Source organism: Halictus rubicundus, unplaced genomic scaffold, assembly GCF_050948215.1.
Source record: "Halictus rubicundus isolate RS-2024b unplaced genomic scaffold, iyHalRubi1_principal scaffold0918, whole genome shotgun sequence".
NCBI lineage: Eukaryota > Metazoa > Arthropoda > Insecta > Hymenoptera > Halictidae > Halictus > Halictus rubicundus.
The window spans coordinates 14,155-28,021 of NW_027489459.1; the positions used below are offsets into that span (position 1 = coordinate 14,155).

A 13,867-nucleotide genomic window follows, 5' to 3' on the forward strand; every position below is an offset into this window, starting at 1 on the left:
AGGATAGGATAGGATAGGATTGAGGATAGGATAGAGGATAGGATAGGATAGAGGATAGGATAGGGTAGAGGATAGGATAGGATAGGATAGAGGATAGGATAGGATAGTGGATAGCATAGGATAGAGGATAGGATAGGATAGGATAGGATAGAGGATAGGATAGGATAGGATAGGATAGGATAGGATAGGATAGAGGATAGGATAGGATAGAGGATAGGATACGATAGAGGATAGGATAGGATAGAGGATAGGATAGGATAGAGGATAGGATAGGATACAGGATAGGATAGGATAGTGGATTGGATAGGATATAGGATAGGATAGGATAGAGGATAGGATAGGATAGAGGATAAGGTAGGATAGAGGATAGGATAGGATAGAGGATACGATAGGATAGAGGAAAGGATAGGTAAGAGGATAGGATTGGATAGAGGATAGGATAGGATAGAAGATAGGATAGGATAGAGGATAGGATAGGATAGAGGATAGGATAGAAGATAGGATAGGATAGAGGATAGGATAGGATAGAGGATAGGATAGGATAGAGGATAGGATAGAGGATAGGATAGGATAGAGGATAGGATAGGATAGGGGATAGGATAGGATAGAGGATAGGATAGGATAGAGGATAAGGTAGGATAGAGGATAGGATAGGATAGAGGATACGATAGGATAGAGGATAGGATAGGATAGAGGATAGGATTGGATAGAGGATAGGATAGGATAGAAGATAGGATAGGATAGAGGATAGGATAGGATAGAGGATAGGATAGAAGATAGGATAGGATAGAGGATAGGATAGGATAGAGGATAGGATAGAAGATAGGATAGGATAGAGGATAGGATAGGATAGAGGATAGGATAGGATAGAGGATAGGATAGGATAGAGGATAGGATAGGATAGAGGATAGAATGGGATAGAGGATAGGATAGGATAGAGGATAGGATAGGATAGAGGAGAGGATAGGATAGAGGAGAGGATAGGATAGAGGATAGGATAGGATAGAGGATATGATAGGGTAGAGGATAGGATAGGATAGATGATAGGATAGGATAGAGGATAGGATAGGATAGAGGATAGGATAGGATAGAAGATAGGATAGGATAGAGGATAGGATAGGATAGAGGATAGGATAGGATAGAGGATAGGATACGATAGAGGATAATATAGAAGATAGGATAGGATAGAGGATAGAGGATAGGATAGAGGATAGGATAGGATACAGTATAGGATAGAGGAATGGATAGGATAGAGGATAGAGGATAGGATAGGATAGAGGAAAGCATAGGATAGAGGATAGGATCGGATAGAGGATAGGATAGGATAGAGGATAGGATAGGATAGAGAATAGGATAGGATAGGATAGAGGACAGGATAGGATAGAGGATAGGATAGGATAGAGGGTAGGGTAGAATGTGGATAGGATACAGGATAGGATAGGATAGAGGATAGAATAGGATAGAGAATAGGAGAGGATAGAGGATAGGATAGGATAGAGGATAGGATAGAGGATAGGATAGGATAGAGGATAGGATAGGATAGAGGATAGGATAGGATAGAGGATAGGATAGGATAGAGGATAGGATAGGATAGAGGATAGGATTGGATAGAGGATAGGATAGGATAAAAGATAGGATAGGATAGAGGATAGCATAGGATAGAGGATAGGATAGAAGATAGGATAGGATAGAGGATAGGATAGGATAGAGGATAGGATAGGATAGAGGATAGGATAGGATAGAGGAAAGGATAGGATAGAAGATAGGATAGGATAGAGGATAGGATAGGATATAGGATAGGATACGATAGAGGATAATATAGAAGATAGGATAGGATAGAGGATAGGATAGGATAGAGGTTAGGATAGGATAGAGGATAGGACAGGGTAGAGGATAGGATAGGATAGGATAGAGGATAGGATAGAGGATAGGATAGGATAGAGGATAGGATAGAGGATAGGATAGAGGATAGGATAGGATAGAGGATAGGATAGGGTAGAGGATAGGATAGGATAGGATAGGATAGGATAGAGGATAGGATAGGATAGGATAGGATAGGATAGGATAGGATAGGATACAGGATAGGATAGGATAGGATAGAGGATAGGATAGGATAGAGGATAGGATAGGATAGAGGATAGGATAGGATAGAGGATAGGATAGGATAGAGGATAGGATAGGATAGAGGATAGGATATGATAGAGGATAGGATAGGATAGAGGATAGGATAAGATAGAGGATAGGATAGGATAGTGTATAGGATAGGATAGAGGATAGGATAGGATAGAGGATAGGATAGGATAGAGGATAGGATAGGATAGAGGATAGGATAGGATAGAGGATAGGATAGGATAGAGGATAGAATGGGATAGAGGATAGGATAGGATAGAGAATAGAATAGAGTAATGGATGGGATAGATAATATTATAGGATTGAGGATAGGATAGGATAGAGGATAGGATAGAGGATAGGATAGAGGATACGATAGGATAGAGGATAGGATAGGATAGAGGATAGGATAGGGTAGAGGATAGGATAGGATAGGATAGAGGATAGGATAGGATAGAGGATAGGATAGAGGATAGGATAGGATAGAGGATAGGATAGGATAAAGTATAATATAGGATAGAGGATAGGATAGGATAGAGGATAGAATGGGATAGAGGATAGGATAGGATAGAGAATAGAATAGAGTAATGGATGAGATAGATAATATTATAGGATTGAGGATAGGATAGGATAGAGGATAGGATAGAGGATAGGATAGAGGATACGATAGGATAGAGGATAGGATAGGATAGAGGATAGGATAGGATAGAGGATAGGATAGGATAGAGGATAGGATAGGATAGAGGATAGAATGGGATAGAGGATAGGATAGGATAGAGAATAGAATAGAGTAATGGATGGGATAGATAATATTATAGGATTGAGGATAGGATAGGATAGAGGATAGGATAGAGGATAGGATAGAGGATACGATAGGATAGAGGATAGGATAGGATAGAGGATAGGATAATGTAGAGGATAGGATAGGATAGGATAGAGGATAGGATAGGATAGAGGATAGGATAGGATAGAGGATAGGATTGGATAGAGGATAGGATAGGATAAAAGATAGGATAGGATAGAGGATAGGACAGGATAGAGGATAGGATAGAAGATAGGATAGGATAGAGGATAGGATAGGATAGAGGATAGGATAGGATAGAGGATAGGATAGGATAGAGGATAGGATAGGATAGAGGGTAGGGTAGAATTTGGATAGGATACAGGATAGGATAGGATAGAGGATAGGATAGGATAGAGGATAGGATAGAGGATAGGATAGGATAGAGGATAGGATAGGATAGAGGATAGGATAGGATAGGATAGGATAGAGGATAGGATAGGATAGAGGATTGGATAGGATAGAGGATAGGATAGGATAGAGGATAAGGTAGGATAGAGGATAGGATAGGATAGAGGATAGGATAGGATAGAGGATAGGATAGGATAGAGGATAGGATAGGATAGAGGATAGGATAGGATAGAGGATAGGATAGGATAGAGGATAGGATTGGATAGAGGATAGGATAGGATAAAAGATAGGATAGGATAGAGGATAGCATAGGATAGAGGATAGGATAGAAGATAGGATAGGATAGAGGATAGGATAGGATAGGGGATAGGATAGGATAGAGGATAGGATAGGATAGAGGAAAGGATAGGATAGAAGATAGGATAGGATAGAGGATAGGATAGGATATAGGATAGGATACGATAGAGGATAATATAGAAGATAGGATAGGATAGAGGATAGGATAGGATAGAGGTTAGGATAGGATAGAGGATAGGATAGGGTAGAGGATCGGATAGGATAGGATAGAGGATAGAATAGAGGATAGGATAGGATAGAGGATAGGATAGGGTAGAGGATAGGATAGGATAGGATAGGATAGAGGATAGGATAGGATAGTGGATAGCATAGGATAGAGGATAGGATAGGATAGGATAGGATAGAGGATAGGATAGGATAGGATAGGATAGGATAGGATAGGATAGGATAGGATAGGATAGGATACAGGATAGGATAGGATAGAGGATAGGATAGGATAGAGGATAGGATAGGATAGAGGATAGGATAGGATAGAGGATAGGATAGGATAGAGGATAGGATAGGATAGAGGATAGGATAGGATAGAGGATAGGATAGGATAGAGGATAGGATAGGATAGGATAGGATAGAGGATAGGATAGGATAGAGGATTGGATAGGATAGAGGATAGGATAGGATAGAGGATAAGGTAGGATAGAGGATAGGATAGGGTAGAGGATAGGATAGGATAGGATAGAGGATAGGATAGAGGATAGGATAGGATAGAGGATAGGATAGGGTAGAGGATAGGATAGGATAGGATAGGATAGAGGATAGGATAGGATAGTGGATAGCATAGGATAGAGGATAGGATAGGATAGAATAGGATAGAGGATAGGATAGGATAGGATAGGATAGGATAGGATAGGATAGGATAGGATACAGGATAGGATAGGATAGAGGATTGGATAGGATAGAGGATAGGATAGGATAGAGGATAGGATAGGATAGAGGATAGGATAGGATAGAGGATAGGATAGGATAGAGGATAGGATAGGATAGAGGATAGGATATGATAGAGGATAGGATAGGATAGAGGATAGGATAAGATAGAGGATAGGATAGGATAGTGTATAGGATAGGATAGAGGATAGGATAGGATAGAGGATAGGATAGGATAGAGGATAGGATAGGATAGAGGATAGGATAGGATAGAGGATAGAATGGGATAGAGGATAGGATAGGATAAAGTATAGGATAGGATAGAGGATAGGATAGGATAGAGGATAGGATAGGATAGAGGATAGGATAGGATAAAGGGTAGGGTAGAATTTGGATAGGATACAGGATAGGATAGGATAGAGGATAGGATAGGATAGAGGATAGGATAGGATAGAGGATAGGATAGGATAGAGGATAGGATAGGATAGAGGATAGGATAGGATAGAGGATAGGATAGGATAGAGGATAGGATAGGATAGAGGATAGGATAGGATAGAGGATAGGATAGGATAGAGGATAGGATAGGATAGAGGATAGGATAGGATAGAGGATAGGATAGGATAGAGGATAGGATAGGATAGAGGATAGGATAGGATAGAGGATAGGATAGGATAGAGGATAGGATAGGATAGAGGATAGGATAGGGTAGAGGATAGGATAGGACAGGATAGAGGATAGGATAGGATAGAGGATAGGATAGGATACAGGATAGGATAGGATAGAGGATTGGATAGGATAGAGGATAGGATAGGATAGAGGATAGGATAGGATAGAGGATAAGTTAGGATAGAGGATAGGATAGGATAGACGATACGATAGGATAGAGGATAGGATAGGATAGAGGATAGGATTGGATAGAGGATAGGATAGGATAGAAGATAGGATAGGATAGAGGATAGGATAGAAGATAGGATAGAAGATAGGATAGGATAGAGGATAGGATAGGATAGAGGATAGGATATGATAGAGGATAGGATAGGATAGGATAGAGGGTAGGATAGGATAGAGGATAGGATAGGATAGAGGATAGGATAGGATAGAGGATATAATTGGATAGAGGATAGGATAGGATAGAAGATAGGATAGGATAGAGGATAGGATAGGATAGAGGATAGGATAGAGGATAGGATAGAAGATAGGATAGAGGATAGGATAGGGTAGGATAGAGGGTAGGATAGGATAGAGGATAGGATAGGATAGAGGATAAGGTAGGATAGAGGATAGGATAGGATAGAGGATAGGATAGGATAGAGGATAGGATAGAGGATAGGATAGGATAGAGGATAGGATAGGATAGAGGATAGGATAGGATAGAGGATAGGATAGGATAGAGGATAGGATAGGATAGAGGATAGGATTGGATAGAGGATAGGATAGGATAAAAGATAGGATAGGATAGAGGATAGCATAGGATAGAGGATAGGATAGAAGATAGGATAGGATAGAGGATAGGATAGGATAGAGGATAGGATAGGATAGAGGATAGGATAGGATAGAGGAAAGGATAGGATAGAAGATAGGATAGGATAGAGGATAGGATAGGATATAGGATAGGATACGATAGAGGATAATATAGAAGATAGGATAGGATAGAGGATAGGATAGGATAGAGGTTAGGATAGGATAGAGGATAGGATAGGGTAGAGGATCGGATAGGATAGGATAGAGGATAGGATAGAGGATAGGATAGGATAGAGGATAGGATAGGGTAGAGGATAGGATAGGATAGGATAGGATAGAGGATACGATAGGATAGTGGATAGCATAGGATAGAGGATAGGATAGGATAGGATAGGATAGAGGATAGGATAGGATAGGATAGGATAGGATAGGATAGGATAGGATAGGATAGGATAGGATAGGATAGGATACAGGATAGGATAGGATAGAGGATAGGATAGGATAGAGGATAGGATAGGATAGAGGATAGGATAGGATAGAGGATAGGATAGGATAGAGGATAGGATAGGATAGAGGATAGGATAGGATAGAGGATAGGATAGGATAGAGGATAGGATAGGATAGGATAGGATAGAGGATAGGATAGGATAGAGGATTAGATAGGATAGAGGATAGGATAGGATAGAGGATAAGGTAGGATAGAGGATAGGATAGGATAGAGGATAGGATAGGATAGGATAGGATAGAGGATAGGATAGGATAGTGGATAGCATAGGATAGAGGATAGGATAGGATAGAATAGGATAGAGGATAGGATAGGATAGGATAGGATAGGATAGGATAGGATAGGATAGGATACAGGATAGGATAGGATAGAGGATTGGATAGGATAGAGGATAGGATAGGATAGAGGATAGGATAGGATAGAGGATAGGATAGGATAGAGGATAGGATAGGATAGAGGATAGGATAGGATAGAGGATAGGATATGATAGAGGATAGGATAGGATAGAGGATAGGATAGGATAGAGGATAGGATAGGATAGAGGATAGGATAGGATAGAGGATAGGATAGGATAGAGGATAGGATAGGATAGGATAGGATAGGATAGGATAGGATAGGATAGGATAGGATACAGGATAGGATAGGATAGAGGATAGGATAGGATAGAGGATAGGATAGGATAGAGGATAGGATAGGATAGAGGATAGGATAGGATAGAGGATAGGATAGGATAGAGGATAGGATAGGATAGAGGATAGGATAGGGTAGAGGATAGGATAGGATAGGATAGGATAGAGGATAGGATAGGATAGTGGATAGCATAGGATAGAGGATAGGATAGGATAGAATAGGATAGAGGATAGGATAGGATAGGATAGGATAGGATAGGATAGGATAGGATAGGATACAGGATAGGATAGGATAGAGGATTGGATAGGATAGAGGATAGGATAGGATAGAGGATAGGATAGGATAGAGGATAGGATAGGATAGAGGATAGGATAGGATAGAGGATAGGATAGGATAGAGGATAGGATATGATAGAGGATAGGATAGGATAGAGGATAGGATAAGATAGAGGATAGGATAGGATAGTGTATAGGATAGGATAGAGGATAGGATAGGATAGAGGATAGGATAGGATAGAGGATAGGATAGGATAGAGGATAGGATAGGATAGAGGATAGAATGGGATAGAGGATAGGATAGGATAAAGTATAGGATAGGATAGAGGATAGGATAGGATAGAGGATAGGATAGGATAGAGGATAGGATAGGATAAAGGGTAGGGTAGAATTTGGATAGGATACAGGATAGGATAGGATAGAGGATAGGATAGGATAGAGGATAGGATAGGATAGAGGATAGGATAGGATAGAGGATAGGATAGGATAGAGGATAGGATAGGATAGAGGATAGGATAGGATAGAGGATAGGATAGGATAGAGGATAGGATAGGATAGAGGATAGGATAGGATAGAGGATAGGATAGGATAGAGGATAGGATAGGATAGAGGATAGGATAGGATAGAGGGTAGGGTAGAATTTGGATAGGATACAGGATAGGATAGGATAGAGGATAGGATAGGATAGAGGATAGGATAGAGGATAGGATAGGATAGGATAGAGGATAGGATAGGATAGAGGATAGGATAGGATAGGATAGAGGATAGGATAGGATAGAGGATAGGATAGGATAGAGGATAGGATAGGATAGAGGATAGGATAGGATAGAGGATAGAATGGGATAGAGGATAGGATAGGATAGAGGATAGGATAGGATAGAGGATAGGATTGGATAGAGGATAGGATAGGATAAAAGATAGGATAGGATAGAGGATAGGATATGATAGAGGATAGGATAGAAGATAGGATAGGATAGAGGATAGGATAGGATAGAGGATAGGATAGGATAGAGGATAGGATAGGATAGAGGATAGGATAGGATAGAGGGTAGGGTAGAATTTGGATAGGATACAGGATAGGATAGGATAGAGGATAGGATAGGATAGAGGATAGGATAGAGGATAGGATAGAGGATAGGATAGGATAGAGGATAGGATTGGATAGAGGATAGGATAGGATAAAAGATAGGATAGGATAGAGGATAGGATATGATAGAGGATAGGATAGAAGATAGGATAGGATAGAGGATAGGATAGGATAGAGGATAGGATAGGATAGAGGATAGGATAGGATAGAGGGTAGGGTAGAATTTGGATAGGATACAGGATAGGATAGGATAGAGGATAGGATAGGATAGAGGATAGGATAGAGGATAGGATAGAGGATAGGATAGGATAGAGGATAGGATAGGATAGGATAGAGGATAGGATAGGATAGAGGATAGGATAGGATAGGATAGAGGATAGGATAGGATAGAGGATTGGATAGGATAGAGGATAGGATAGGATAGAGGATAAGGTAGGATAGAGAGGATAGGATAGGATAGAGGATAGGATAGGATAGAGGATAGGATAGAGGATAGGATAGGATAGAGGATAGGATAGGATAGAGGATAGGATAGGGTAGAGGATAGGATAGGATAGGATAGAGGATAGGATAGGATAGAGGAGAGGATAGGATAGAGGATAGGATAGGATAGAGGATAGGATAGGATAGAGGATAGGATAGGATAGGATAGAGGATAGGATAGGATAGAGGATAGCATAGGATAGAGGATAGGATAGGATAGAGGAGAGAATAGGATAGAGGATAGGATAGGATAGAGGATAGGATAGGATAGAGGATAGGATAGGATAGGATAGAGGATAGGATAGGATAGAGGATAGCATAGGATAGAGGATAGGATAGGATAGAGGAGAGGATAGGATAGAGGATAGGATAGGATAGAGGATAGGATAGGATAGAGGATAGGATGGGATAGAGGATAGGATAGGATAGAGGGTAGGATAGGATAGAGGATAGGATAGGATAGAGGATAGGATAGGATAGAGGATATAATTGGATAGAGGATAGGATAGGATAGAAGATAGGATAGGATAGAGGATAGGATAGGATAGAGGATAGGATAGAGGATAGGATAGAGGATAGGATAGAAGATAGGATAGGATAGAGGATAGGATAGAATAGAGGATAGGATAGGATAGAGGATAGGATAGGGTAGGATAGAGGGTAGGATAGGATAGAGGATAGGATTGGATAGAGGATAGGATAGGATAAAAGATAGGATAGGATAGAGGATAGGATAGGATAGAGGATAAGGTAGGATAGAGGATAGGATAGGATAGAGGATACGATAGGATAGAGGATAGGATAGGATAGAGGATAGGATTGGATAGAGGATAGGATAGGATAGAAGATAGGATAGGATAGAGGATAGGATAGGATAGAGGATAGGATAGAAGATAGGATAGGATAGAGGATAGGATAGGATAGAGGATAGGATAGGATAGAGGATAGGATAGGATAGAGGATAGGATAGGAGAGAGAATAGGATAGGATAGGATAGAGGATAGAATGGGATAGAGGATAGGATAGGATAGAGGATAGGATAGGATAGAGGATAGGATTGGATAGAGGATAGGATAGGATAAAAGATAGGATAGGATAGAGGATAGGATATGATAGAGGATAGGATAGAAGATAGGATAGGATAGAGGATAGGATAGGATAGAGGATAGGATAGGATAGAGGATAGGATAGGATAGAGGGTAGGGTAGAATTTGGATAGGATACAGGATAGGATAGGATAGAGGATAGGATAGGATAGAGGATAGGATAGAGGATAGGATAGGATAGGATAGAGGATAGGATAGGATAGAGGATAGGATAGGATAGGATAGAGGATAGGATAGGATAGAGGATAGGATAGGATAGGATAGAGGATAGGATAGGATAGAGGATTGGATAGGATAGAGGATAGGATAGGATAGAGGATAAGGTAGGATAGAGGATAGGATAGGATAGAGGATAGGATAGGATAGAGGATAGGATAGAGGATAGGATAGAGGATAGGATAGGATAGAGGATAGGATAGGATAGAGGATAGGATAGGATAGAGGATAGGATAGGATAGAGGATAGGATAGGACAGAGGATAGGGTAGGATAGAGGATAGGATAGGATAGAGGATAGGATAGGATAGGATAGAGGATAGGATAGGATAGAGGATAGCATAGGATAGAGGATAGGATAGGATAGAGGAGAGGATAGGATAGAGGATAGGATAGGATAGAGGATAGGATAGGATAGAGGATAGGATGGGATAGAGGATAGGATAGGATAGAGGATAGGATAGGATAGAGGATAGGATAGTATAGAGGATAGGATACGATAGAGGATAGGATAGGATAGAGGATATAATTGGATATAGGATAGGATAGGATAGAAGATAGGATAGGATAGAGGATAGGATAGGATAGAGGATAGGATAGGGTAGGATAGAGGGTAGGATAGGATAGAGGATAGGATTGGATAGAGGATAGGATAGGATAAAAGATAGGATAGGATAGAGGATAGGATAGGATAGAGGATAAGGTAGGATAGAGGAAAGGATAGGATAGAGGATACGATAGGATAGAGGATAGGATAGGATAGAGGATAGGATTGGATAGAGGATAGGATAGGATAGAAGATAGGATAGGATAGAGGATAGGATAGGATAGAGGATAGGATAGAAGATAGGATAGGATAGAGGATAGGATAGGATAGAGGATAGGATAGGATAGAGGATAGGATAGGATAGAGGATAGGATAGGATAGAGGATAGGATAGGATAGGATAGAGGATAGAATGGGATAGAGGATAGGATAGGATAGAGGATAGGATAGGATAGAGGATAGGATTGGATAGAGGATAGGATAGGATAAAAGATAGGATAGGATAGAGGATAGGATATGATAGAGGATAGGATAGAAGATAGGATAGGATAGAGGATAGGATAGGATAGAGGATAGGATAGGATAGAGGATAGGATAGGATAGAGGGTAGGGTAGAATTTGGATAGGATACAGGATAGGATAGGATAGAGGATAGGATAGGATAGAGGATAGGATAGAGGATAGGATAGGATAGGATAGAGGATAGGATAGGATAGAGGATAGGATAGGATAGGATAGAGGATAGGATAGGATAGAGGATAGGATAGGATAGAGGATAGGATAGGATAGGATAGAGGATAGGATAGGATAGAGGATTGGATAGGATAGAGGATAGGATAGGATAGAGGATAAGGTAGGATAGAGGATAGGATAGGATAGAGGATAGGATAGGATAGAGGATAGGATAGAGGATAGGATAGAGGATAGGATAGGATAGAGGATAGGATAGGATAGAGGATAGAATAGGATAGAGGATAGGATAGGATAGAGGATAGGATAGGACAGAGGATAGGGTAGGATAGAGGATAGGATAGGATAGAGGATAGGATAGGATAGGATAGAGGATAGGATAGGATAGAGGATAGCATAGGATAGAGGATAGGATAGGATAGAGGAGAGGATAGGATAGAGGATAGGATAGGATAGAGGATAGGATAGGATAGAGGATAGGATGGGATAGAGGATAGGATAGGATAGAGGATAGGATAGGAAAGAGGATAGGATAGTATAGAGGATAGGATAGGATAGAGGATAGGATAGGATAGAGGATATAATTGGATAGAGGATAGGATAGGATAGAAGATAGGATAGGATAGAGGATAGGATAGGATAGAGGATAGGATAGAAGATAGGATAGAAGATAGGATAGGATAGAGGATAGGATAGGATAGAGGATAGGATATGATAGAGGATAGGATAGGATAGGATAGAGGGTAGGATAGGATAGAGGATAGGATAGGATAGAGGATAGGATAGGATAGTGGATATAATTGGATAGAGGATAGGATAGGATAGAAGATAGGATAGGATAGAGGATAGGATAGTATAGAGGATAGGATAGAGGATAGGATAGAAGATAGGATAGGATAGAGGATAGGATAGATAGAGGATAGGATAGGATAGAGGATAGGATAGGGTAGGATAGAGGGTAGGATAGGATAGTGATAGGATTGGTTAGAGGATAGGATAGGATAAGATAGGATGGATAGAGGATAGGATTGGATAGAGGATAAGGTGGATGAGAGGATAGGATAGGATAGTGGATAGAGAGTGAGGTGAGGATTGGATAGAGGATAGGTTGGATAGAGGATAGGATAGGATAGAGGGAGGTGAGGATAGAGGTTTGGATTGGTTGAGGTGGAGTGAGTGTAGGAGTGGAGTGTGGTGAGTATTGGTTAGAGGAGAGGTTTGGTGTGTGGTGAGAGGATGAGGATTGAGGAGTGGAGTGGATAGTGGTTAGGAGTGGATAGTGGAGGTGAAGGGTGTGAGGAGTGGAGTGGAGAGGATGAGGTGTGGTGAGAGTGGTGTGAGTGTGGTAGGTGAGTGGTGTGAGGAGTGGTGTGGGGTGGTGATGTGGGATGGAGTGGTGTGAGGAGTGGTGTGGTGTGAGGTGAGGTGTGTTGTGTGGTGAGGAGAGTGGAGTGGAGTGGTGTGTGGTGAGGAGTGGAGTGTGGAGAGGAGTGGTGTGAGGTGTGGTGGGGAGTGTGGTGTGGTGTGAGTTTGTGTGGTGAGGTGGGTGGTGTGGAGTGTGTGAGGAGTGGTGAGTTGTGTGGTGTGGTGTGAGGTGAGGAGTGGAGTGAGGTGTGGTGTGGTGTGAGGTGTGGTGTGGTGTGAGGGGTGGTGTAGGGGGTGTGGTTCTGGTGTGGTGAGGTGTGAGGTGTGGAGTGGTGTGTGGTGTGGTGAGAGGTGTGGAGAGGTGTGAGGTGTGGTGTGTGGAGTGGAGTGGTGAGGTGTGTGAGAGTGGAGTGGTGTGTGGAGTGGTGTGAGGTGTGGTGTGGTGTGGAGTGTGTGTGGTGTGGTGTGTGGTGTGGTGTGGTGTGGTGTGTGGTGTGGTGTGGTGTGTGGTGTGGTGTGGTGGGTGTGTGGTGTGGTGTGGTGTGTGGTGGGGTGTGGTGTGTGGTGTGGGTGGTGTGTGGTGTGGGTGGTGTGTGGTGTGGTGTGGTGTGTGGTGTGGTGTGGTGTGTGGTGTGGTGTGTGGTGTGGTGTGGTGTGTGGTGTGGTGTGGTGTGTGGTGAGGTGTGGGGTGTGGTGTGGTGTGGTGTGGTGTGTGGAGTGGTGTGGAGTGTGGTGTGATGTGGTGTGTGGTGTGGTGAGGTGTGTGGTGTGGTGTGGTGTGTGGTGAGAGAGAGGGGAAGAAGAAGAAGGGGGGGGGGGGGTGTGTGTGAAGAGTGAAGTGAAGAGAAGAGTGAAGTGAAGTGAAGAGTGAAGTGGAGTGAAGAGTGAAGTGAAGTGAAGAGTGAAGTGAACGTGAAGTGAAGAGTAAAGTGAAGTGAAGAGTGAAGTGAAGTGAAGAGTGAAGTGAAGTGAAGAGTGAAGTGAA

At 41.8% G+C, this 13,867-nt stretch overlaps 1 protein-coding gene across 1 annotated transcript; it reads right to left on the reverse strand.

The window, feature by feature from the left end:
• Positions 1–2,791: 2,791 nt before the first annotated feature.
• On the reverse strand, positions 2,792–13,184 carry LOC143364745 (uncharacterized; the record flags this gene model as incomplete). The annotated part of the gene is made up of 2 exons (XM_076804917.1): positions 2,792–2,842; positions 13,059–13,184. Coding segments are annotated over 2 exons (177 nt in total), but the record flags the coding sequence as incomplete, so codon positions are not given.
• Between the last annotated feature and the right edge of the window lie 683 nt (positions 13,185–13,867).